The sequence below is a fragment of the Brienomyrus brachyistius genome, chromosome 10 (assembly GCF_023856365.1).
Source record: "Brienomyrus brachyistius isolate T26 chromosome 10, BBRACH_0.4, whole genome shotgun sequence".
Taxonomy (NCBI): Eukaryota; Metazoa; Chordata; class Actinopteri; order Osteoglossiformes; family Mormyridae; genus Brienomyrus; species Brienomyrus brachyistius.
In genome coordinates, this window is record NC_064542.1 from 175,628 (window position 1) to 202,469 (window position 26,842).

Below are 26,842 nucleotides of genomic sequence, written 5' to 3' on the forward strand. Positions count from 1 at the left end.
GATACTGCCATTGGGTGGGGGGCTGAAGAGAGGGGGCTGGCCATCAAATTTGCTGATTGATTGATTGGCTGCGGTGGTGGGGTCATATTGGACCCGTAGATCAACTGGCCAGATTTAATAAGTTTGACTCTTGCATTTCTCCTGAGGCGAGGAGGGGCCCCTGATTTTGACGGGGCCCTAGGTTTTATCTTACCATTGTTGCTGCATTAATCCGCCTCGGGTTGTCAGGCTGGGGCTAAAGGTCGACTCGTGTCCAATGTCAACTCATGGGCTGGATAAGATTGGCTGTGAGATGCCATGTGGTTCAGAGGTCACCCTGTCATCGTTAAGGGTAACGGCTGCCTGGAGCCCGCCCCTCTCCCTGGCAGGTTCTTTGACAGTCGGAAGCCGCAGGCGTATCTCCTGCAAGGACCTGGGCCACGGAGATTGTGAAGGCTGGCTGTGGAAGAAGAAGGACGCCAAGGGCTACTTCACTCAGAAGTGGAAGAAGTACTGGTTCATTCTGAAGGACTCCTCGCTGTACTGGTACACCAACCAGAACGTAAGCAGCCGAAGCGTCGACCTGCTCTAGAACGAGAAGGAAGGTGGAAGTACAGTTCACTTCTGCTCAGTCTGTTTATCCAATACGCCGGTGGTAGCTGAGAAGTGCAGGGCCAAGGCGGAGAGAAACCCTCAACGAGACGACTGTGGCAGATAATAATGCAGCAATACCTGCCACAGAGATGACAAGTCATACAATATTAATCCAATCCCACTGTAGCTCAAAATATAGTAGTAAATATAAAATTTAATTTAAAATCACATACCAGGTTCTGATTTAATGATTTAGCACTGATATGGGAGAAAGGAGGTCTATGCAACCTGTAAATAAACGACGATACAATATAAATGACGAACACGGAACGCAGTGGACTAAGCAACATTGAGTCGTCGGTGGTTTCTAGAGCCACTGAGGTGATAGGAAGCCATCGGAGCCCATGGGAGCTGAGGCAAGCTTGCCTGGAGTAATGGCCATCTGACAGCAGCAGCAGGGCACCACAAACACAACATTATAACTGGAATCCCTTCAAAACACGCTAAAGCTACGGGAAAGCGTGTTCTAATCTGGCCTTAAGATCTGAGATTATATCTGATGCCCAGACAAAGCCTGGAAGATTATCCCGCTGCTGTGGGACCTCCACTGGCAAGAGGCCTACTTCTGGTATCACTACTAGATATTGCATATATCAGATATTTTCATGAGTTTCCAGCACCTTGAGAACAATTGGAACAGCTTTCCTGGTCTTGGAACTTATCTACACCCTTCTAAACAAGTCGGAGGATGATCATTGAAGTATCATAGCATATTCTACCAGCCCTTTGATGTGAGGTAACAAACCATGTGCCACCACCACCAACAGTACCACCACCAGCACCACCACCACCACCAACAGTACCACCACCAGCACCACCAACAGTACCACCACCAGCACCACCATCACCACTAACAGTACCACCACCAACAGTACCACCACCACCAACAGTACCACCACCAGCACCACCAACAGTACCACCACCAGCACCACCATCACCACTAACAGTACCACCACCAACAGTACCATCACCACTAACAGTACCACCACCAACAGTACCACCACCACCAACAGTACCACCACCAGCACTACCAACAGTACCACCACCAGCACCACCATCACCACTAACAGTACCACCACCAACAGTACCACCACCACCAACAGTACCACCACCAGCACCACCATCACCACTAACAGTACCACCACCAGCACCACTATCGCCACCAACAGTACCAGCACCACCATCACCACTAACAGTACCACCACCAGCACCACTATCGCCACCAACAGTACCACCACCAGCACCACCATCACCACTAACAGTACCACCACCAGCACCACCATCACCACCAACAGTACCACCACCAGCACCACTATCGCCACCATCAACACCACCACCAGCACCACTGTCACCACCAACAGTACCAGCACCACCATCACCGCCAACATTCCCCCCATCATTGATGGATTCCAGGTGATTAGTTGTGGCAATACTTCTGATTCCCTTTGTGTTCATAGATGTCACCTCAGTCGATATTAATCTGATGTTCAGAACGTCAAGCTTATTGAAGTCTGGGGTAATAGGACTTGTGCTTCTATAAGATCTAGCATATGTTATCACCCAGGAAATCACTGCGGTGTCAACAATATCTTCTTAGCTTTGATCATGGCTCTCTCTGGAAACGAATGTCGGTAGTGAGCGTACGTTATGCTGACGTAATTAGCTACCTGACGTTTACATTCAGGAATGCAGGTAGCCGTAGCCAGCTCATTATGGCTGTGGGCTCTGCTGCTGGCTAAGTTCTTCCTTAAATAAGCCTGTCTCCATACAAAAGGGCAGAAATATTACTGGCAATTAATGAAGACCTCATTGTTGGAAACAAAACCGCTTAGTCTGCCAGAATTTTGTGACAAAATGGTGCTGGAGGCCTGAATCTTGGAATGTTAAATAGAATTTATATTTTAAATTACTTCTCATTGTCTCAGGTGAACAACAATAAAAATTGAAAGATGTTCATGATTCCAGTACAATGATACCGACAGGCGTAGAATTTTGGCTATATGTACCTTTCCCAACTTGGACATCTTCCTGTGTCTTTTAGAAACTCAAGGTCCTGATGGTATAGTTACCAATCACACGGAGGGATGGAATGGATGTCTAAGATAAGCTGTTTCAGCAACAACAGCGACCTTCTTCAGAAGGGTTTCACAGCTATGAGTCATTGGCAGGGTCTGTTTCCAGTGATGGATGTTAAACACGTTTGGCTGAAGGACATTAGGGTTAACTCATTCCCTCTCTCTCTCTCTCTCGTTCTTTCTTTCTCTCCTCAGGATGAGAAAGCAGAGGGGTTTATCAGCCTGCCCGAGTTCAGGATAGACAGAGCGATCGAGTGCAGGCGGAAATTGTGAGTGCATCACTGCCCCCCACCCCAGACCTCCCTCAGGTCATAGTTTGTGTTCTGACAGGAGTGCAGAAGGAGCATGGATACCCTGGCAGATTCAGAGAACCTGGAATTTTACAGGGGCCCTTAAATACTTTCAGTAATCTTGTCAGGGGGTCCAAACTTTCTAGCTCCGCCCCCTGCAATCTGACCTCGGTCTGATGTCATCAGAAACAAACTGTGGCTCCTTTACGGTATTGGGAGCGTGAGGTTTGATCGAAAGCAGAAGTTAACTCTGATTACGGGCAGAGACTCTCATGGTGCACAACAGCGTATGAATGCTGCCTCTCCTTGGGTAGCGTCAGACCACGCCACCCTCTCTTTCATTCCCCTTTTCGAAAGTACAGAGAGATGAGCAAGGTTGTGCGTGAAAAAGGGGCCAAATGCATCCATAACGCTGCGTGGGTGACGAGATACGATGCACGTCTGCTGCCCAAGTCACTTGTGTCCACCCGAGAGGCTGATTGAACTCTGATGTCGGTTATCACGCAGAACACCAGTGGGGGGTGGAGGACGCTCTGCGTGTGTGCATGCATGAGGTCACCCCTGCGCATGTGAGTTGGACGGTGCTGGCTGTCTCCTCCTCCAGTGACTAACTGGCTCTCTCCATCCTCTCCAGTGCCTTCAAAGCCTGTCACCCCAAAATCAAGAGCTTCTTCTTTGCCACTGACTGTTTGGAGGAGATGAACAGGTAGGTGAAGGCAGTGATGACAGCAGAATGCATGCAAGGACTCCAGGAACCCAGTTATTATCATAGTAGGTCTAGCTGCATTCCCCACTGGTTTACCCTGGTTAAAAGGTTCCATCATTACTACTCTCTATCATGAATATACCTGAATGCACTAGCTACACTGGTAAATTCATTTACCACTCACTGGCTGGTACCTTGAGCTATTGTCGTTCCAAAACTAAAAGCTGGTTTCAGGTTTTTAGATCTTATCAATGTATTTAGTGCTAAATACTTGAAACAAATGCTAAATACTTGCTCAGATCGTCTTGCGACTCATTCGTGTTGTTTTATACCGCTACCCAAATCCCTGCCCATTAAAAAAATTATGAGGAGCAGGGAAAGGAAGTTCCCTCGGAAAGGATAAAAGGTCTTATCCAGTGAAGGGAGGCGAGCCCCCGACAGCCGACTCCATATCCGTGGGCGGTGGCTCGGCTTCAAGCGACACTCCGCGTCTGCCGTTGCCGCGGCGGCGGAATAAATACAGTCCCCGTCTGAAAAGCTCCTCACACCATTGGGCCAGTTTGCTTTTCATCCGTAGCGGCGCCATCTGCTGCCTGCCACGACGGCGCGTCGTCTGCGTGCTTACAGCCATTTTCTCAGTATTTACGTATTATTATTTCGTCTGACTTGTGCTGGCTTTTGTCATAGAAGAGAAAATGGAAAATTGCAATGAAATATTGCTTACAGAAATGCAGCCAGGAGATCCCCGTTGAATTTGGTGTGTGAAGAAACGCGGGACTGCAAGCGCCTGCATACATACATGGAGTTTTAAATATTATATTCATTCATGCATCTTTCAACTGCTTCGGGTTCGGAGGGGTTATACCCAAGGCGAAGGAACAGCCTGCACAGGATACCAGTCCATCACTGGGCGGAGACACCAGGAGGTTTAGAGACACCAGTTTAGTCAACTACATCCTGCAGGTCACGCAAAGTCCACACGCACACTGGACTAGGATTCAGTCCAGTGGAGGATCAACTGTACACTGGGCCCTGGGGCAAAAATGGACCATGCCCACCCCCTTCCAAATTAACACTTAGGGCCTGCCTACACCAGATGCAGCACCTGCAGATGATGAAATTTAAGTAGCCCCCAAATATTGTACCCATCATGCACTGCAGTAGTTGGCAAATTCCACAAACATGCTTTTTTTCCACAATATAGTTTGAAGTATTTTTTTTTGTATGAGATTGTATTCCTTGTATACATTTGTATGAGATTGTATACATAAAAATGAGATATAAAAATCAGGAGTCTGTATTATATGCATGATATCAGAACCATAATTCTCATGACTATTTCGCATATATGTGAGAGTGGAGGTGAGAGGGTGAGGCTCGGCGTCGCTGTGGGGGCCTAGGCTCTGCGATGGCTGACCCGCCTATATTAGTCTGCCCCTGATTCAAACCTCCACTCATTTTAAACATGTATGTCTTACAATGACAAACTAATTAACATTGTAATTGTACTTTAAAGGGTCACTGATGTACTCCAGTCAGAAACAAAGCACTGAGAACCCACACGAGGCCAGACTTCTGAAAATTTTTGTTTTCAAATCCCTGTCTCTCAGCTGGGGGGGGGGGGGGGGGTCGGACAGGAGTTGGGGGGGTGTGAAAATACTTTTAGGGCTTCATACTGATTATGTATGCTCAGCTATGTCTAAGATCACCTGCAATCTGCTAAATTTGGAATAGGGCCTTCTATGACAAGGGTGCATAAATAATTTAGTCTCTCTTTTGTCCCAGAAAGAGGTTACGCTGACCTCCTTATTCATCTTCCTCGTTGGCTCTGCTCTGAAGCGTAGAGAGCCGCACTGCATTGTGGGAAGGCAGAGGACTTTTTTAACCGGTGAAAGAGGGAACTTGATGAATCTGTGAGGTGCCCTTTACATTCACTTTAATGAATTCATAAGGGGGTCACTAGTGCAACTTTGAGAATGATCTGGTCTCTGTTTCTATGCTTCCTTTAACGGACCTCTGTTAGTTCCATTGATCTTGCATTTGTGCATTTGTGTTTATCTCTATTTAGTTAATATTAAGCTGACTGAAAACGTGGGGAACTCATACAACACATGATAATATAGTATAATAATGAAAGATTTTTATTCTCCGGAGTCTTTGCATCATGCTCTAATTAGGGTTAGGGTTTTTTGATCACCGCTTAACAATCTTGTGCTTTTAATTAAAAAAAAAAAAAAAAAAAGCATGCTTAATTGCAAAATTTGAATCTTGAAACAAGCCTACAGCATTATGGGGACGTAACTGATGTTACTTATTTAATTTGGGATGATCAGATAAAATAACAGTCGCGTCTCACCTTTCGTGGACGCAGTTTCGGTGGCGTTGGAAAATGGCGGATCAGACGGCGAGACCAGCTGTGCTCTTCCTCTGTCATAAATTGTTTTCCATTAACCCCCATCCAGCTGCTTACCATGACCTCACATCCTGTCAAACAGCTGCCACCTCCTCTTCCCAAAGGATGGGGTATAAACTACATCCTTCATATCCTTTGCAGTCCAGAATAGGGTAGATGCTACAGGGACTATGGAAGATCTCATAAGATTCCAGGCGTTTCTTTGTCATTCTAGAACTTCAGAAGAAGGGATCAGTCTTCAGACTTTGTCCTTCGAATCAAGTGGCAACTCATAGAGATTAGATGTGTTAAGGTACCTTAGCTTGCAGCTGGTTACGTAAAGCTAAATTTATGTCACTCCCTCTGCGTTCACACCCGAAATCGTGTTAGCACAATCCATACCTAAACCTAGCAATCCAAGTCCATCCCGCAGGGCAGTAATCAAAATAATACTGAAAATGACCATGCAAGACTGTGGAATTACATGAGGACTGGATAAAAAGCATGATTATCCCTGTCATCTGCTTCAAATGAAGGGTTATGATTCACAGACGCAGTAGACACAGTGTCCAGGGGGGTCTCACACTAACCATCTTTAATGTACTCGCGTACTGCTTCTTTTATCCAGTTAATTCCAAGGGTCTTCTCTCAACCCTTATATCCCACTCCAAGTTGTTTCACATTTTAGTTCTGTTCTGCTACTAGCACACCTCGTTTTACTTGCCATTTAATTATAAAACCCTTTATAACCTGGCTCAGGCACGCAAGCAGTGGAATAGAACAAATATGTGGACTGGTTAGGGAGGCTTGAGGACTGGGTTGGGACCCACTGGGTTAATTTATCCAGCTCTTCTGAAGCTCACTGACAAATACCCTCGTGACACACTCTCACACAGGAGGCGACACTCCACCAAGTCCCTCCTCGATTCAGGCTGGCATGTTTTAGAAATTCCCGTGCTTGCTGTTCCCGCACAGGTCCCGACGGGTGAGCAGAGGATGCGGTTTTAAGCTTCAGAACCTTGACGCCGCTCAGTATGCTAGTCTCTGCCTAATTCCGGAGACCCAGATTTTTAAATAGTCTGCCTGATGTCCTCGGGGACGCTGAACGCGTCCCGCTGACACAATTGCTCAATCCTCCGCGTTCCAAGGTCACCTCACTGTAGCGGGGTAGCGGAGAAGGGACTGTTACTTTTTTTGTAATCTTTCGCAAACAAATAAGCAAATAAAGAAAGAAAGAAATCAGTCAGCAGCAGCACCCCGGACAGTATAAGCAGTAAGGAAGATGGATGGATATTTAAGGTCATTATAATTTTATAGATCTGTTTTATAATAATAGTGGTCAGATGGGGGGGTGTAGACACAGGCATCCCGACGTGGGGCAAGACTGTTCTTCTGTAGTTGCACTACAGTTTCCTGTTTTCTCTGTCAGCTCAGAACTTGAATCACCTAAATCCCCAATTTCTGATCACCATGTCATCTGAATGGAGCAATTCAATGCATTGCAAATAATTACATTATTTCGATTATACTTACATTATTGCAGTAAAAATACAGCATTATTGGATATTTATTAAAAAAAAAACTTTTCCTATTCATAGGACGAGATGCTATATTTGTGCCACTCTTTTACGCGTTTCTCAGTGTGCATCGTACAGGTGGGGATTGCCTGTGAAATTTACTGGAATCAACCGGAATTAACTGGTTAATTCATAACACTGGTTAATATTCCCCTTCAGTATGACATTATGCTTACATATTACACCCAAAAAATAAGCATATGTGTTTATATATAGTCTATATATAATATTATATATAGACATATAATAATAATATATTATATAATAATAATAATAATATATAGACATACAGTATATTCACACACACAGACACACAGACATAAGATGATAACTCCTCAGAATACCATGTAAAAGTCAACATATTTTCGCCATGTTATGGGGAGGAATATTCCAGTACAAAAAAAGCAACCCCCCCCCCCCCCAGAGGCAGGGCAGAGTTTTATGACTCAGAATAATGCCCTGGCCCCATTCTCCCCCAGCCCCCCTCATTAACAATGTCCGGAGCATAAGTGACGCTTCAAGTCCTTAATGTTTGCAGTGACCTGGACCTGCTTGCCATCCCGCTCGCATGCAGGGCACTGTGTGCTCACAGCTGTATGCTACTGCAAATAAAACGCAGCAGTGTGGGGGGGCAGGGGAGAGAGAAGGGAGAGATGTCCTGTAACGCATGTACTGCATCAGTGTCGTCTCTAACGGGGGGGGGGCACGCCTCATCTTCGGGGGCCGGTCAAATGTCAAGGATCCGACAACTTCCTTGGCCATGACCCGTGATTCTGCAAGGGGGGGATGTTCCCAGAGTGTGACCCCCCCCCCCCCCCCCAACAGCATACGATGACACTCCCAGGAAGTTTAGTTAGGATGAAGACAGATAAACCAGATACAGAATGGTCAGGTCCTGAGTGCCATAGGCGATTTTACTGGGGGTGCAGGGGTGCAACTGCACCCTCTAATGGTCAGATGAAAAGTTATATTTGAAAATGTGGCTTGTGTTAGTAATATCAATATGTAATAATAATTCATTGTAAATCCATATAATTTTTCTTTCAAAGTAATTTATCTGGTTGAATGCTGGCTGGGCTCTTTCACCTTCAACCCTTTGGGAAAACAGCCTAGAATCACCTAAGCTGGGGTACATTTCCCATACAATGATAAAAGTTAGCTTTAACAAACTAACATCAGAAGTATGACTGTTTTCCCAGAACCATCATACTTTGTTAGCACCACCTTAGTTTGAACCACCTTAGCTCAGGTTCCCAACATATATATGGTTTGACTCTCATGTTGGGTCGCTTGCAAAAACTCACAAACTTAATAACAAACGTAATATTATATCTAAATACGACAGTTATGCCGATATTAGATTATTAATTTATTGTGTTAGTCATATAAGACCAATAATAATAATAAAAACTTGAAAATATTTATAGTGTCATAATAATAATGATACTCGTATGATAATTATAGAAGAAGAAACTATTAGCTATTTGGCTACAATGCATTTAGTGAAATCGGCTCTATCTGTAATTACATTTACTTATTTCTTAAATTTTAATTACACTATTAACACTTATAAATTCCTAATCCGGTTTTGAATATACAGCCTATTAATTGCTCAGTGGGAATGATGAGTGATCAGGTTCATTGCCTATGTGGCCATGGGTTTGATTTTTACATTTTTCATATTGCACTCAGTGATTAAGAAGTGATTCATTATTTGTAGCAATTCATTTGCCCTTTCTCCATGTATTTTCTGATTTGTTACAGTGTGTACGTAAGCGCACACACACGCAATCGTTTCAGCATCGTCATCGCTGTGTGCGCGTGCGTAATAATCACATCGCATTTGTTGTCACTGCTTTGTGCCCGTTGTGCCACTAACTTACAAGACACATTTTATTGTTTATATGTGATATTGTGATGTCATAATGCAGTTTGCTTTGGGGCATGCTTTTGCCCTTTTTTTGTACAGAGAGCACCATCTGGTGGATTAAAAAAGTACAGCAAATGGTTCATGAGGCCTCATTTGGTCCCTTACTGCAATATATACTTTACCTGGCTGGTATCTGTCTTGTTCAGAGTGTCTAGTTTTTAGTTTTAATATTGGCTTTATATGAAATCTTAAACAGCCTTTACCAAGGACCCCCCACCCCAAAAAAAAAAATCTTGCATTGTATTTATATTTATAGATTTATGTGCAGCACTGTAGGGGGCACTGTGGCCTTGTACTTGGATGTGTTGACAATGAAGAATTCTTGAGTCTTGAGTTTCTTATGCCGCTGGTTTCTCTGAACCACTGCAGAAAAGTGTCTGCCTTTGATCCTCCTGCAGGTGGATGAACCGGCTCGGACTGGCAGCTATAGGCTACACACCTGATGACAAGGTGTCTCGCCCAGATGAAGGTGAGAGAACACAGCAAGGAGCCTGCCGTGCCGTAAATGAATGCAGCCGCGCTTTCAGGCCATTTTAGATACTGCCCAGATATAGTCACCAACGTGTCTACCGCTCCCACAGCTGGCTCCTCTCTCCATGCTGTGAAAACGTGAATCATTGAGCACGTCTCTCTGCAGATTACTGGAGCGAAAGTGACCAGGATGACATTGACGGGTCTATGACCCTCAAGCAAGAAGGTCCCTCTTCACTGTGTGAAACATACCACCGAACTCCCTCTGTAAGCCCTCCCTCTCTATTTAGCAGCATACACACACACACGCACACACACATACACAGGTTTGTAATTATATCTATGTGGGGACTCTCCATTCATTCCAATGGGGAAACTCTAATCCTAACATGATGACCTTAACCCCTACCCAGCCCTAACCTTAACCAGAAGTAACCAAACAAAATACAAGGTGTTTGACATTTTTAGTTTTTTCATTGCAGTCAATTTACCCTTGTAGGGACCGAAAAGAATAGTCCCTACGACGTCAAAATAACAGATTTTTATCACATTGAGCAGACATTTGGTCCCCTCAATGTAATGTATACCTGGACCAAACACGCACATATACACACACACACTTTTATGTGTGTCATGTTTGACAGCCTGTTGTCTCACTTTAATATTTACTGGTCCCATTCTTTGGCTCCTTAAAAAATGATGGTGATACTATAAAAGAAAGGCCTCTAACAGTTTTTATCACACTCAGTCCCCACAAAGATGGAAGCACATGCCCACAGTTGGGGACAACCACTCAGAGATACTTTTCTACCCTGAGGAAAGCATTATACACAACTGTCAACTGTCAGCACTCTTATTTCACTGTGCACAAGCACAGGACAGAACAGTGATGGCTGTTTGAGTGAATAAAACATCACATCTCTCCCGCTGGCACAGTAGCCCTTAACTGCCTCTCTTTTTAACTAACGCGAGAGTAGTCGACGTATGGATTCTTTTGGTGCTTAACAGGTGATGAACACTAGATGGCGCCAAATACAAATCGAAAGAGAATTATGAACGAAATGATTAGTAGTGATCAAGTAAGTCATTAGGAGGATTTGTTATGGGAAATATTTTGCTATTGCTTTACAAATAGCTCTTTTTTGCCACTTATAAGTGGTAGTAACTGAAGTGGTAGTAGCAAAAAAATATGTGTATTATAAACAATCCTTTGGGAATGTGGGCTAGTACTCACTGGTCCGCAATACCAGCACCCCTTCCTTTTTCTCTTCAGAGTAATGCAACCTCTCAGTATCTTCTAGTACTGAATAACAAAGGGAGTATCGGTACCCTGTAATGATTAACAAGGGGACTACCGGTACCCTTTACTGATTAAAAAGGGGAGTACCCTAACCTGGTACTGAATAAGAAGTGGAGTACCGGCACCTGGTGCTGAATGACAGGGGGAGTACCGGCACCTGGTACTGAATTAAAGGGGGAGTACCGGCACTTGGTACTGAATGACAAGGGGAGTACCGGCACCTGGTACTGAATGACAGGGGGAGTACCGGCACCTGGTACTGAATGACAAGTGGAGTACCGGCACTTGGTACTGAATGACAGGGGGAGTACCGGCACCTGGTACTGAATGACAGGGGGAGTACCGGCACTTGGTACTGAATGACAGGGGGAGTACCGGCACTTGGTACTGAATGACAAGGGGAGTACCGGCACCTGGTACTGAATGACAGGGGGAGTACCGGCACCTGGTACTGAATGATAAGGGGAGTACCGGCACCTGGTACTGAATGACAGGGGGAGTACCGGCACCTGGTACTGAATGACAGGGGGAGTACCGGTACCTGGTACTGAATGACAGGGGGAGTACCGGCACCTGGTACTGAATGACAAGGGGAGTACCGGCACCTGGTACTGAATGACAGGGGGAGTACCGGCACCAGGTACTGAATGACAAGGGGAGTACCGGCAGTTATGTTATTTATGCTGCATTTATTTGATCCGGTGTGGTTTTTTCAGCCTCAAACCTGCCTTCATCCTCTGGGTGTGGTTAGGTGTCTTACATAATGATGCTTCATTTGCCTTTTGCACATGTTCAGGTACACCGGAATGTTTATTTTCACATATTCCATCTTGCTTTTCTTTAAAACATGCACACACAAACGTACACACAGCTGGGAACAAAGCTGGGAATGAAGCTTGGGGTTTGAATGCAGGATACTGATCACAAGTACCACCTCTCTGGTCTCAGAGCTTTAATGTGGTCCCCCTTCCCGGCCTGCCCCCCACCCAGGTGAACTCCTCCAGCCCCTTCCCGGAGTCTAAGCACGGACGCCATTTCTCCAGCGAGTCCACATACTCGCAGTCATCGGCGGAAGACTCGCGGCCCGATGTGGCAGGCAGCACTCACTCGTCTGGCTGCCGCTCCACGCACCGCGAGCGCCGGTCCTGGCAAGACCTGATCGAGACGCCCCTGACCAGCTCGGGCCTACACTTCCTGCAGACGGTGCCGGCTGAAGCCGAGAGCGTATATGGGGCGGCAGTAACAGCAGGCATTGGGGGCGGCGGGGGGCGTCTCCCCATGTCACCCGAGCGCCGGCGCCAGGCCACACTGCCCGTGCAACGGCGGCACCACCAAGACCGCGATGGACCCTTCCCACTAGCGGGCAGCGAGGAGTACGGGCCACACACTCACCGCCGTGCCCACAAGCAGCGTAGCCAGAGCCTGCCCCGGAACCGCGAGATACGGGGCCCCAGGGGCGTGCTGCACCCTGCTGGGCCCTCGGAGGAGAAAAGTGAAGACGATGAGGTGCCTTTCTTCAAGCACAAAGCCGGTGAGTTACCCATGATGCAAGGATGCGCATTTGGCATAAACAGGCAGACTGTGGCGAGGTGAATCAGCCCCAGGAAAAGCACATTCCCAAAACTCACTCATTCCATTTTTTTATTGTTTCTGAGATAAGACAGCCAATGATTGACAGTCAGGCTTTCTCATCGTATGTTATTATATCAGGAACCAAAACTCAGTCAGTCCTGATCCAATCTAGCAAAGAACTTTAGTTACATTTCCAAAGCTCACTGAGTTCTCAGAAATTTTCTCAAAATCATATCCCGTGGATTGAGTGCATTTTGGAAATTTCATTGTCAATTAGTATCGATCTTCCTTCATCATCCCTTAAAGGCACCCCATTCGAGGGCTTATCAGTGACATACCCAAATTAAAGCCACACTCCAATGAACTGGTAATGGGGGCAAAACCGTCCAGTGTAACTGGTATGTGAAGACGTAGTGGTGGTCACTGATGCAAAATGAATGACTTTTAATATTTTTTAAAATACTGAATCAATGTATAGTTCTTACAGCTGTAATCAGTGTGAAACGTATGAGAGCCAGAGCAACAAGAAAACATTCACAATGCACTGAGTGCACAATTTAGCCTACGATTGCACTAATATGCATGTCGATTAACATACGTGGACACATGAAAAAATTACGTAAAGGCAAAAAAAGCACAACACTTCATCACCCCGAAAAAAAAGCGTGATGGATCTGGGATGGTATCATGGCAACGGCAGCACTCAGAGGGATGCAGGAAGCTAGGAGCCCCTCCCACCTGAGCGAATGGCTCACACCCCATGTTGCCTGGCAGAGTCACGGCACGATGAGCGTGACGGAGAGGCTCCCGACGGGCTGCGGGAGCTGTACCGCTCCCTGGAGCAGGCCAGCCTGTCCGCATTTGGCGAGCCACGACCCACCACCAAGCAGGAGTATCGGAGGGCCTTCGTGAAGCGCTGCAATGACCCCGTCGTCAACGAGAAGCTACATCACATCCGCGCCTTGCGTAGCACGCTCAAGGTAAGCTAGTGTGCAGTCAGTAAGGGCCAGGGCCACTGGCCTGCCAATGTTTCCTTGTCACTTTGTAACAAAAGTGTCTGCAAAATAAATGAATGGCAATGTCACTGGGGTGGAGTGGAGCACAATCTGGTACATTCAGCACGTTATTATCACTAGTCATACATTTTGGCTACGGTATGGTAGCATATGGAAGTGACACTTGCAGTGGAAGAAATTGCCACGAGAGATTAAACTCTCAAGCCCCAGTTCTCTTTTTACAATCATTGTAACTATGTTGTGATGTGAGATCATTTCTGGACTAAGGACTGGATGTCCTCTAACCGAAGAACTGCCATGGATTCATCATCGCAGCTACTGGAATTCTGATGTTGTGGTGTGAAAGCTGCTGAAATGGTCCTCCATGCAAGCTGTAGCCAGTGGCTGACAGAATATGAAGGCTGACTTGTAGTGATGACCAAATGAAGCTTCATGAACCATGTGCTGTGCTTTCTGACACCACTAGATGGTGCACTCTGTTAATGCATGTCCTAAAACAAACCAAACGTGCCATCTAGTTGGTAAAAAAATGCAGAAAATGATTAATGAAGCTTCATTTGGCCATCACTAGTGACCTGTTTCTGCTCGATTCACCTCTCCTCAAGGCCAAAGAAGGGGAGCTAGCCATCATCAGCCAAGTTCTCGAAGACCCCAAGTTGACCTCCAAGAAGTTCCGAGACTGGAAGCAACGGCACCATGAGCTGTTCCTGGACATCTGCGAGTTCGGGCCAGGCAACAATGGCACCCCAGAACTCTCACCCCTGGCCCCACCCCTCATGACGCACACCCATTCCTTCATCGAGACCCATGTGTGAGATGGCGGGGGTCATGGGAAGATGGGATGGTATGGAACCCCCCATCCCAGTCTTCTGATCCCATCAGCCTCCACCACTGTTCTGACCCTCTTCACATATCCTCCACGCCCACCACCCTCACACCAAAATAATGACCAGTCAACCACTGTAATATGTGTAAATACTGTACTGGGAGCAAACAGAAGTAAATGCTTTGGATTAAATGAAGAACAGCCCAAAGGTGGCATACTGCATGTCTGAAGAAGAGAGTATTACCCTTCAGTAGTCTTCTGAACTGGGAACATAAAACGAAAAAAAAAATGAATGAACTACAGGATAATGGAGATTATATTTTTATTTGATCGTTTTATTTTTTACGTACTGTCTTTTAGTTGTATTCATTTATTTTTTTATTGTTTGAGCTGCAAGTAGAAGGAGCAATGTAGCAGTATGATGGAAAAAAATACCATTTTCACATGGAGCTTCTTCATGAAGGCATTTTCTCCTCGGTACTTCGGTGCCAAGCATCGCAAACCACGGCTAGGCAAAAATATACGGGCAGAAACAAACGTTTTTCGTGAGGTAATAGACGGTTGATAGGAGGAAGACCAGACACGTAAATCCGATGTGAGAAAAAGAAAAGTCACATGCACGCCTTAGATATGAAACTTCCGGGCAGTTTTCTGTTAATTCTCACGTGAAAGTAAAACCTGCATTTACCAGGATAAAAATATACAAAAAAACCTTAATGACCTTAATTTTGCATAGAAACAGCCACTGTTGAAAACTGTGAACTATCCTTGTGAATGCAATCTATACTGTAGATTCTGTCTGCGGAATCTTTCAGCATAATTTCCTGTTTATAGAAAAAAAGTTTTAAAAACTTTAAAAAAATGAATGAAAGAAAGACCATGCACATTTTTGTTCTTGGTTACATGTTGCAGTAACGTGCAGTTAGCTTAGGGGGCTAGCGGAGTCCTCGATTTGGGCTGAACTCAGGTTCTGTGGTTCCGACCCCTTCTTGGTTCGGTACTCCTCCCGATCGCTCTTGCCGGGTGTGTCGGTCACATTTGTGCAGTTTTTGGGACCTGGTAACCTTAGCCATGAGTGAGCGGGACGGCCAGGAAACAAAGGCTGGGGGGAGACGCCATGTTGTATCTGCGCGTTCGTTTTACTTGGGCTTTTTTAAAGCAAGGCAAGAAATGCACTACGTAGAATGCACTTTCATTTACCGCAACGTGACGTGACCTCCAGGCAACGCGAGGCTCCCGCGAAATTAATTTGTTATTTGCATAGCAGTACTGTTACCAGTACTAAAAATGTTGTTGACCCCACCCCCCATTCACAGTCTGACTAGAAAAACAACGTATTTCAAGTCTCGGTGTCTGCAAATATATTCACTTTAACTTGCTTAAAAAGATATATATTTAAAAAGAATTACTTAAAAATATTCATAATTGCATATTCATAGATTTGAAATAGCATCTATTTTAAATTTGCATATCATATTTTCAGGTAGCTGTTTTTGTGTTCTATACTAATATTTAATGTAGTAGGATTAACCTGAGTTTAAACTACAGTGACTCCCTGTATGAAGAGGGATGAACGCTAATCTGTAAACACACACACACACACACACACAGTCCCATTACATAGTAAAAAAAACCTGGCCGATTATTATATTATAATAGAATACTGCTTTGTTTTGATTACTGAGGAAGCTTTCTCTAGAGTGGCTGTTAAAATGAAAATGAAAACACCACAGGATAAAATATTTAGAACAAAACAAATTTCGTGTATTTCAGGGATTATTTTATTTCTTTTTAGTTCACTTCACCATTGTTTTCCTTCTTCTTTTTTTTTGCTGTTCTTGTTTATCTTTCTAAAATGATTTTAATGTTCTTACAGAGAATTATTTTTGCATCAATACAATCTCGACCACGTGTATCAAGCAACACATACCGGAATGTGAATAAAATACTCTCGATTTTTTATTTATATATTTTATTATTATTGGCCTGATTCTTATTAATGCCGCAAAAGCTGTTACAGAATTAATAATCATAACCAAATTAAAATCAAAAAACAAAGTACAAATTTTTAGAGTGACATAACTTTTAAACTTTTACTATACATGATTCTGTGACAGAACATTTAAAATGGATTATATGAGAGGGCATGAAGGTTATCTTACATTATGTAAGGTATTTTGTTACAATTTTATTATGATTGTTGTTGTTATTCAGTACTGTAATTACTGTTTTTATTACTGACCTAAGTACACACATACTGTTCTACCAAAAAGGTCATGGGACATAGTTATGGATATTGACGAATAGCGTGCTGGCCCACCGTCAGCCTTAATCACCTGCTGTAGGACATCATAGGTGACCTTTTAGAAAATGATCATCAATACATTTTTTTGCGCTTTACTCCACTTTCAAACCAACAGTGTGCGTCACTTTGTAAGAGGGCTGTTATGAGACTTTATCCTCATGATCTCTTCTGGGTTTTTCCCCGCTGCACATTTCCCCGCTGCTGTTTCCGACATCATTTTCTCCTTTTTTTCCTTTAATCAAAGGCATGTCCCATGACTTTTGCCACAAGGGTGTAGTACAGGAGGTGAGCCTCCCTTTGCGAGACCCGGCATTGTCCGCGAACTCCAGTGGATCGCACTGCACTGCCTCCTGTTTCGAGAACGCAGCACCCATCGGCAGTGTGCACCCGCCTGGAGACCGAGGAGTGACTGGGGTCGTATCTTTAAAATGCCCTGGGCGACAGTGTTATTTTCCCGTTACAATCCGAAATAAAAGCTTAGCGAGTGCTGAAATTGACCGAGTGTGGTCTGGGAACCGCTACTTTCATTTTAGGTACAGATGGCCTTGCTTCTCTCTTTCAATCCATATGTCTCCATGTCCTAAACTCTGTCCAAATGGGATTCCACTGTGGGTTCATTTGAGGGAGTGAAGCCTCACGGTGCACTGCACAGGTGTGTGAGATGTAAGTTGCACTGCGACATTAAAAAAGGAACATATTGCTCTTTTTTCAAAGACAATAACTGTTATTCTGTATATTAACTGATAAAAAGAACTGATAATAAGAGAGAAAGAAAATTACATTTATTCTTCCTATGATTCTTAAGTAGCCTTTTGGTTTATAATAAGTATATATATATAAATATATATATTTACTTGATTGTAAAACTTCGGTTGTAAAATTCAATAAAACTCTGCACTATAAAATATGTTCTTGCTTGAGCTCTTTAATTTGTAATTCATTTCGTCTTTAATGAACCTGCATTTGTAACAAACAATTCCAGTGTCAGATGAGGCTGGGATTCAAAATCGGCTCTGGACTTTGGCGTACCCGCGATAAATTGTTGCTGCGGGGGGGTCCCCCATGATAAATTCTGCCAGCTGGGGGCAGGGGAAGATTCTCCTCATGCACAGTCATACAGTGCATACAGTTTGGAGTGAGAGCCAGGCAAACCTACATTTCACTGCACATTGTACGCGCTGTATGATCGACCATGTATGTGTCAAATAAAACTTTCAACTTGACTTTGAATGCCAAATGGTCAGTCCAGCCCTAGTAACCCTTGTGACTCTGTACATAATACATGGTCCACAATGGATGAATTTTAGGTCAAATCTAAGAGGCTGCCTTGGGCACCACATTCTGAAGAAATGCCAATTTTTGTCTGAGATTTTGACCAGGACTGTGCACTGTACATATGTCTCACGCCCCTAGAAGTACTCATACTCTCTCCTGTGGTGATGTCACAGGGGGTGGGGGATGGGCAGGCCTAGGACTCCCAGTGGGCCCTGTACCTAGTAATTCTGCATGGGGTTTCTTTTAGAGCAATATAATCCATATGATTAAGTGCAATTTCATTTGAATCAACAATATGCTGTCATTAGCAGTGTACCTCATTAGCATGTGTAGTGGCCTCACATGTCTGGAGCTGGGGGTCTGGATCTCAGCCAGCAGCTTCGTGTGTTGCCGGTTTGGGTTGCTGGTTTCCTGCAGTAATTAGAGAATCTGCACTTAGATCAGTGTTTTCCAGTCCGGTCCTCGGGGACCCCCCAGACGGTACATGTTTTTGCTCCCTCCCAGCTCTCCGTAGTGAAAATGTGAATTGCCTGGGGGTCCCCAAGGATGGCATCTCTACTCATGGTGTATGCCCTGTCATGGACTGGCTCCCAGTCCAGGCTGGCCTCTTGGTGCTTCTTAGAAAAGGCTCCAGGCTCACTGCATCCCTGCATTATGGAAAATGGATGTAAAATTAGTACATAGAAAATGAGGTCATGCTAAATGCAGCCCATTTAAAATAAAAGCCAGTCAGTGTTTATGAGCCATGAAGTTACCCAAATCTGCATATACTTTTGAATCAACATGAATTAATTAAGGAAGAAATAATCGAGGACAGAAATTCCCACCATGATGGAAACATGAATAATAGAAATATAAAACACAGAAGCCTCAGTTTGCCAAGTATATTTCAAGTATAACGGTTGTTATCCAGTTTTGACTTCATTTGCAGAAAATGTTATGACAGGCCTGTAAATTATTCAGGATGTGCTTCCTCAGTAGCGGTTCCACATCATTTCAACTGGGGGGCAGACTGGGGCTAGTTGTTCTATTAGGGGGGCCAGATGCATTTGACCTTAAGGCCGTCCAAGTATTACTTACACTAGATTGCCAGCATTAAGAAGCAAAAGACAATCCTGAAAACTGGTAAGTCGTTTATGCAATGCTTTGTAGCTACATTTCACAGTTTTTACAAATATGTCACTCTGATGTCTTCCTTTAGACTGTCTTGCTTCCACAAGCTTGATTATTTTGTCTGTCGTTAACTTTTCTCCAACCGAAACAACTCGACCACCCATCCCATCCGCGTTAACAGTAGGTCAAGAAAATGTGCTTATGTTTGTGTTTCGATTGTTCCCAGCCCAGCATCTATAAATGTACAAAATAATAATACTACTAATAATAATATTTAGGGAGGCCACGGGACGCATGCGTGTTATCACGGGGGGCACTCCCCGCCCGTCCTTGTACGTCCTACGTTAACTATTCTGGAAACGCGTTTTATCGACTTGGGCTTTTTGTTCCCTGTTGCTTTCCGTATGACGTTTCGGTGGGCTGGTCCGTCATGGCTGCCAAGGTGTGTATGGCCTCTTTATTCAAAGTCGTTTAAACGGTATATGATGGTGCTGATGACAGTATAAACAAAAGCAACAAAACTGAAAATCACAATTTAGGAAGAAAATAAATTGTGTCCGATATGCCACATGTTCAACATTGCACAGTCGAAAGTTAGTGAGTTAGTTTGAACGCAAATCTGAACCACGAAACACATAGATAAGGTTAGTAAGGGAAAACACACATGTCGAAGTAGTATACGCTTATATTTAATCAGTTACTCTGATTATAACGGAAAATATTTGACCAGTTACACGAAAATGTTAGGAAGAATAAACTTTCCCGTTGGTAAATCTCTGATCTGCGTCACATTGATTGCTTTAGTGATGAAATGTTGCACAGCAGCGTTAGCTGCCAAATTAAAATAAGACACATTTTCACTTGGGTAAACTTTATTATTTGAAAAATATTGACTGGTTGATATCCGTAATTTAACTGAAACATGGCAAGAGTTAGTTAGAAATTGTGCACCCCGCATGTTTCGGTAGTTTCATCCTTATGTGCAAAGTCCATGTGTGTGTTTGCAGGTCTTGAAGCTTTCGGCAATCCCAGCTGCACTTGGATTAGCGTCTTTTCGGATTTACGAGTTAAATAAAGAAAAGACAAAAGGACATGTCAATTCTCGGGAGGTATTTTTCCTCGGGATTAAGCCAATGCAATATTACATAACTGTTGACCTTTAAGTTTTGTAGCCTCTTTATGTATGGCCTAACCTCGTGAGAAACAAGCTCTCTTCGTGTCTTCCCAACTACAGCTGTCCATTTACACACCAACGTCCCAGCCATTCCACTTTGTGGAGGATCAACCTGGAAGCATGGAGAAGGGGCTGCATACCTTAAGGGTTGGGCTGCAGCCCTATGCCCGGGCTGTGAAGGTATCTGACCCCTAATACTCACCCTTCTCCAGTTCAGAAGCCTTAAAATGGCAGGAACCTCATGGTTCTGCTTGTACTGTACACCTGAAAACGCAATGTTAAGGTTATTTCCCCTCACTGGGATGTTTTTCCTTACAGGATGCCTGCGTTTCATTCAAAATAGGAGCTGTTAACTTGTACTATGCAGGAGAAGGTGAGCGGAAGGATTACTGTGTTCCTTTTATGTAGTAAAACCTATTTAAATTTTAACACACTATTTCCCCTCCATAGATATTTACCACTACCTTAAAGACCCTCCTCCTGGATTTTTGCCCAGAGTGAGTTTAATTACAGTTTCTGGACTAGCTGGATTGGTCCTGGCAAGAAAAGGTAACCACTTTTTCTGAAAGCGTCACAAGAAAGCAAACAAACAACAGGGCTTTCCAAATGTGGCTCGGAATGCTTTAAATCGGTGTATTTGAGTAGTTTGACAACTATATTTTTTCACCTCTGTACTTCAGTTAATCCGGTTCATATAGAACTTTGAGACTCGGATGCATCTTAACATGAGTAGCTGTGGTCTGTGGCACTTTCAGTCATGTGGCATCTTTAGCCTGCCTGTAGATTGACTGAACGCCTCTGCAATGCAGAAGCGTACAGTAGTTTTCACCCTTGTATTGTCTCCCGTCATATTTCCTGCCAGGGTCTCGCTTGAAGAGGATCACCATGTCACTGGGCTTGGCCACCTTGGGTACAGCTGTGTGCTACCCGGGCCAGACAGTCAAGGTTCTGAAGGTAGCTTTCTGTGGATTGGTTTAATCAGGTCACATGACACGCAAACACTCCAGAGGAGTGGGCCAGCCTCTGTCTTTCTTTCTTGCTTTCCAAGTTCATGTTTCAAGTTTTATTGTTACCTGTTCAGAGGAACACAGTGAAATTCTTCTGGGTCAGCCGGAGGGGAGGGGATGGGGACAGTAGGACCACAAAGTACAGCAAAAGACAAGATGTCACACTTTGAATTTTCTGTTTGCAATAATGAAAATGTGTATCCTGGATATTTGTCCATCCATCCATTTTCCAAACCGCTTATTCTACTGGGTCGTAGGGGTTCCGGAGCCTATCCCAGAAGCAATGGGCACGAGGCAGGGAACAACCCAGGATGGGGGGCCAGCCCATCGCAGGACACACTCACACACCATTCACTCACACATGCGCACCTACAGGCAATTTAGTAACTTCAATTAGCCTCAGCATGTTTTTGGACTGTGGGGGGGAAACCAGAGTACCTGGAGGAAACCCCACGACGACATGGGGAGAACATGCAAACTCCACACACATGTAAATCCAGGTGGAGACTTGAACCCGGGTCCCAGAGGTGTGAGGCAACAGTGCTAACCCCTGCACCACCATGCCGCCCCTATCCTGGATATTTGTATATTTGCAAACAGAAAAATAAATCAAAGCCACATGTGATGTCTCACGTGGTTTTGACTTAAAATTACCGATGTATATATCATATATGTGACCCATCACCACGAAATGAGTCTTAAGTCGCACTGGTAGGAATACACCCATAAGACTCATTTCATGGTGATGGGCCACATATATGGCATTGTTCTCTTGGTTGGATAAAACCAGAAAATAACCTAAAAATAATGCTAAAATCTACTTTGCCAGCCCTTAATATACCTGGGAGGCCAGGCCAAGTAAGAAGACGTGTAGGAAACACTGAATAAATAGCATTCAGTGGGGATGGGGATGTGCAAATAGACCACAGTGTGGTAAATAATAACGATGAAGTGCAGAGGTGGTGTTTTAATCATAGAGTGCAGTGGGGACAGATACATGTCACTGGATTAGCTACCTGTAGAGTAATTCAGGTTCAGAGAGTAAACGTCCAGACCAAGATTTTGTTTCAACCAACCAGTTGAGCATAAAGAGCCACTCAAGTACTCAAATGGTTGGTTGAAAATCCCGGACTGGACTTTTACTCTCTGGACCTGAATTACCCAACTCTGGCTACCTGATGGGGAAAGAAACTGTCTTTGAAATGGGTGGTAATGCCTTCCTGAGGGCGGGAGCTGGGTGGCTGTTATCCCTGATGATGCCATCTCAGTGCTCTTGCATGTCCTTGGTCCCTGCCCCTGCATTCTGGCCTCTTAATGCTGCACATACTTCTGAACTCTGGCTGGTTACTCCCTCATCCTCAGATCACTGGGAGGAAGACGTACGCAGGCACGCAGTGGGCGGTGTCCACGGCCGCCTCGCTCTGGAAGGCAAATCCAGCCAAAGAGGTCCCAACTCAACCCGTCGGGGTTCAGGTATGACCTTCCACTAGGGGGCGCCACAGTCACTTTACTCTTCATGCAGTCAGTCAGTTGGGACATTTTCCTGTTTTTCAGTCTCCCTGTCCAGTCTAGACTATCATGTTCCAGGACAAGAGATGCCTTTAGAATCTCGGCTTGATTCGTGTTTGTTTGTTTACCAATGTATCAGTACTGTACCTGGTTCTCTGGCAGTCGGTGTCCGTGTCCGAGTCTCCATCCGAGGCCCCCTCTACAGAGCTGACACCTGAGACCCTGCCTCCCCAGGAAACACACACTGTCCCAGCCCCCCTGGAGGAGTCTGTCCCGCAGCTGACCCCTGAGCCCAGTTGTGACCCGCCTCCCCACCCTGCAGAGGACAGATCCCCTGTGGAGGGTCTGGCTTCTGTACCTCCCACTCCTCAGAAGTCGGATTTACCAGAAGCACTAGGACAGGCACTGGATGCTGACGCCCCCGCGGGTAATTTTTCTGTCATTGGCATTTCAGTCCTGTTACCCCAATTCCTCCTGCTTTAGTTGGGTCTGTTACCCCACCTCCTCCCGCTGTAGCTGGGCCTGTTGCCCCACCTCCTCCCGCTGTAGCTGGGCCTGTTGCCCCACCTCCTCTTGCTTTAGCTGGGCCTGTTGCCCCACCTCCTCCCACTGTAGCTGGGCCTGTTGCCCCACCTCCTCTTGCTTTAGCTGGGCCTGTTGTCCCACCTCCTCTTGCTTTAGCTGGGCCTGTTGCCCCACCTCCTCCCGCCGTAGCTGGGCCTGTTGTCCCACCTCCTCCCGCTGTTGCTGGGCCTCTTACCCAACCTCCTCCGGCTCTAGCTGGGCCTGTTGTCCCACCTCCTCCCGCTGTAGCTGCGCCTGTTGCCCCACCTCCTCCGGCTCTAGCTGGGCCTCTTACCCCACCTCCTCCTGCTGATGTAAGATAAGGCTCCCATCATGTCTGCATCTTCCTGTCTCCCCATTATCCAGATTCTTCAAAGACGCCTCAGTTCAGCATTGACCCCAAGCTGATGGACCACGGTCAGTCCAACCCTGAGGACGCTGACCTCTACAGCACCCGTAGCTGAGAAAGGATCACTTTGGCTGGGGGAAGGCAAACCAAACTGTGCCATCAGAAACAAAATTCACACCCCAGTGATTTTTGTACTCATCTGCCCTGATTCTTATACACCTCCGATGTGCTAGAGTAACTGTGCATGAGTATTCAAACACCCAGAGTTATTTGTGGAAGGTGTCTTTAAATACCAGAACCTCAGAATTGGAAGCAAAATGGTACGAAGTCATTGAGTGACATATTCTCTGCCGACAGGGAACGTTAACTGTCCGAGAAGTGCAGCGAAGAACTTTCCACTTGGATTCTAGCTTCTCCCTCAATATCTCGATTTTTTTCCCCCATAATTTCTGTTCCTGTATACTTTTATATATACATAAAACATATATTTCCTTACAGTGTCCTTATGTCTCAGCAAGGAAGCAGATTTGGGGTACAGGAGAGTCAGGGCTTGGGTGAGGCCGCGTGCATGCCGCTGTACCGAGGCCCGCGTGATGTTGCACGCCGATTAGCACGTGGGTTGTTCTGAGTGCTGCTGTCTCACCATACTTAGGAATGAGTTTGTTCAGCGTTCAGTTGTTTGAATCACAATGGGAGTGTATTTTGTGTAAATGTAAGATTATAATAAAACATCTAAGAGACAATTGTTTGGCCTTTTACTTAAAGTATATTACGAAAATATTTCAGAACTTGTATCTCACAAAAAGGCAGCCTTGGCAATGGTGAAAATGTTGATAGGTAAGAGATTTGAAATTCTGTGTATAAGAAAGATGCTTATTTGGAGAATGCTCCCCAACGTTCTGTGTCCCAGTACCCTATTAAAATGAGGTGTCACCCCTCAAATATGACTGAGCAATCCTGTGTACAAGGGCACAGTTCAGACGGTATTGCGTCTCAGCGGAATTCGTTGCAGTTCAGTACAATTCCTCTAGAGGGAGCGGTTGTGCCACTAAAATTAAGTAGCGCTAAGTGAACGAGGTACGTGTATATACGCAACGTATGCAGTATGTGTTCTGGATCTTTCTGAATGTAAATTGTTGGCAGTGAATAAAATAAAAAAAAAACAAGGTTATTATTCTCTAACAAAGCAACGCAGAAGATTTAGCGCTGTAGATAATTTCTGCAAACATCCGAGGCGGCGGCGTCGTTCCGCTTCGGCAACGTGTGCCTCTGGTCGAAATGCGTATTTTCCTCTTGGTGCGGTTAGATGGTTTGATAAGAGCTTTAGGGAATGGAAAACTGAAAAAAAAATAGCTTCACGAAGCCCCGCGAAAGCTTGCGTAGGTGTTTTAAGAGTGCCATATGTGTGGTAGGAAAAAAACCCAGATCTATTGTAAAATAGCTCGGAAAAAAATAATTTTCATGTGCAATTAATTTTAAGCAACCTTGACATTTTATCCTTACCACTAACACGTCTGTCATATATTTTAAAAGACTTTTCTGGGCTCAAACGGGTAGTGAACGTGCTGTACTGTAAGGCCTAAATAAGAATTATTGCTAATTATTTTAATTAAAAAGATAAGTTTGCAGGCAGGGGCCTGTCGGTGTGTTTGTATATGGCAGGTTTGCTGACCGATGATTCGTCCCGTGGGGTGCGGTTGATCAGCCGCTGGACGGGCGCTGACTCTGGCCGCCGCACCGCAACCGGCGACCTCCGGCTCTGAGCGCAGCAGGGCAGCCCGAGTAAAACTCCAGCTATGTAAATGAGTAAGAAGCATGTCGTTTAAGTCATCAGGTTTAAGACTTATGCTGAGAAAAACAGGGAAACCGTGCGTTTAATGGTTATTTCGTTTAATTAAGCCAACAGACGCCAGGAAATTATCCGTATTTTCGATACACTAGGTCATTCGTTCTGTCTCTCATGGGATCTGAGGTTTTTGCTTCTCTTGTATTATTTGCTTTGCCATTAAGGCTTCGACAGTATGTATTACACTGTTTGGTTCGTTGATGCATGTTGATTTTTAACCTTTTTTATTGTTGAAGACCTGCGTGGATGGACTGGTTCAGACGGTCAAGTGCAGGTATAAATTCACAGTTCTCGAGTGATGCAGAACTCAATCGAGTCTTCATAAAGATTCATTTAAATAGAAATTAAATATTAAGTAAAATTTTACATAATTTTTACAATACAACTAAAGTGGGAAATAATTGCTTGTTTAATTTAATGTACCAGCATACAAACGATACCCTGATATTCTGACTTGTACTTCCCTACCTACTTTTCTGCTTTTTTTTTTTTTTACACTACAAAGAACTGCACGTGTCATTGCCGCCGATCGGGAGGTTAAAGGTTTAAAAGTGCCTTAACCAAGAACTACATTGCGGCATCGTACGGGTCATATCCGATCCTTTGCTTGATTGTAGGCCTACAGTTTCGATATTTCCGCAGTGGTTTTGTACTGCAGTATATTTCAAAGAGGGCAGTGTATTTTGGGAGTGTATACAGAATGACATCACCCACTGAAAGAATGAGATGGGGGGGGGGTGGATTCTGGCAAACGTTTTTATAGCTCTGGACCCAGAATCATAACCTTCTGGGAGGATGGCGAGGGACAAAGCAGATGTTGTATCGGTTCAGGGGGCAGAAAGCGCTGCCCAATAGGAGCACAGAATTTCCCATGTCCCAGCTTCGAAACTATGGCCTAGTCCCTAATCCCTC

General features: G+C 44.8%; 2 protein-coding genes across 5 annotated transcripts in view; both read left to right on the forward strand.

The window, feature by feature from the left end:
- Positions 1-16,398, forward strand: part of si:ch211-26b3.4 (connector enhancer of kinase suppressor of ras 2) — a 94,840-nt gene extending 78,442 nt beyond the window's left edge. For all 3 annotated transcript variants that reach the window (XM_049029665.1, XM_049029663.1, XM_049029664.1), the window contains 8 exons: positions 369-541; positions 2,904-2,977; positions 3,633-3,704; positions 10,002-10,072; positions 10,241-10,341; positions 12,365-12,905; positions 13,721-13,926; positions 14,568-16,398. In XM_049029665.1, coding sequence (XP_048885622.1) covers positions 369-541; positions 2,904-2,977; positions 3,633-3,704; positions 10,002-10,072; positions 10,241-10,341; positions 12,365-12,905; positions 13,721-13,926; positions 14,568-14,777 — 1,448 coding nt within the window. In that variant the 3' untranslated portion in view covers positions 14,778-16,398. The remainder of the gene's footprint in view (positions 1-368; positions 542-2,903; positions 2,978-3,632; positions 3,705-10,001; positions 10,073-10,240; positions 10,342-12,364; positions 12,906-13,720; positions 13,927-14,567) is intronic.
- Positions 16,399-19,825: 3,427 nt separating this feature from the next.
- On the forward strand, positions 19,826-24,827 carry apool (apolipoprotein O-like). Of its 2 annotated transcripts, none has more exons than XM_049027278.1 (9): positions 19,826-19,923; positions 20,489-20,590; positions 20,716-20,835; positions 20,974-21,028; positions 21,106-21,204; positions 21,518-21,609; positions 23,025-23,135; positions 23,334-23,598; positions 24,102-24,827. In XM_049027278.1, the coding sequence occupies exons 1-9, from the start codon at positions 19,912-19,914 to the stop codon at positions 24,197-24,199; spliced, it is 954 nt and encodes a 317-aa protein (XP_048883235.1). In that variant the 5' UTR covers positions 19,826-19,911; the 3' UTR covers positions 24,200-24,827. The 2 variants fall into 2 exon arrangements, with proteins under 2 accessions (XP_048883235.1, XP_048883236.1); XM_049027279.1 differs by having other exon boundaries at positions 23,406-23,598.
- Positions 24,828-26,842: the final 2,015 nt, after the last annotated feature.

What these genes read in the sequence shown, in the direction of transcription:
- apool (XM_049027278.1), top strand. An exon ending in CCTATGCCCGGGCTGTGAAG is followed by an intron (nt 20,836 to 20,973) that starts GTATCTGACCCC and finishes TTTTCCTTACAG; the next exon opens with GATGCCTGCGTTTCATTCAA. An exon ending in ATTGGTCCTGGCAAGAAAAG is followed by an intron (nt 21,205 to 21,517) that starts GTAACCACTTTT and finishes ATTTCCTGCCAG; the next exon opens with GGTCTCGCTTGAAGAGGATC.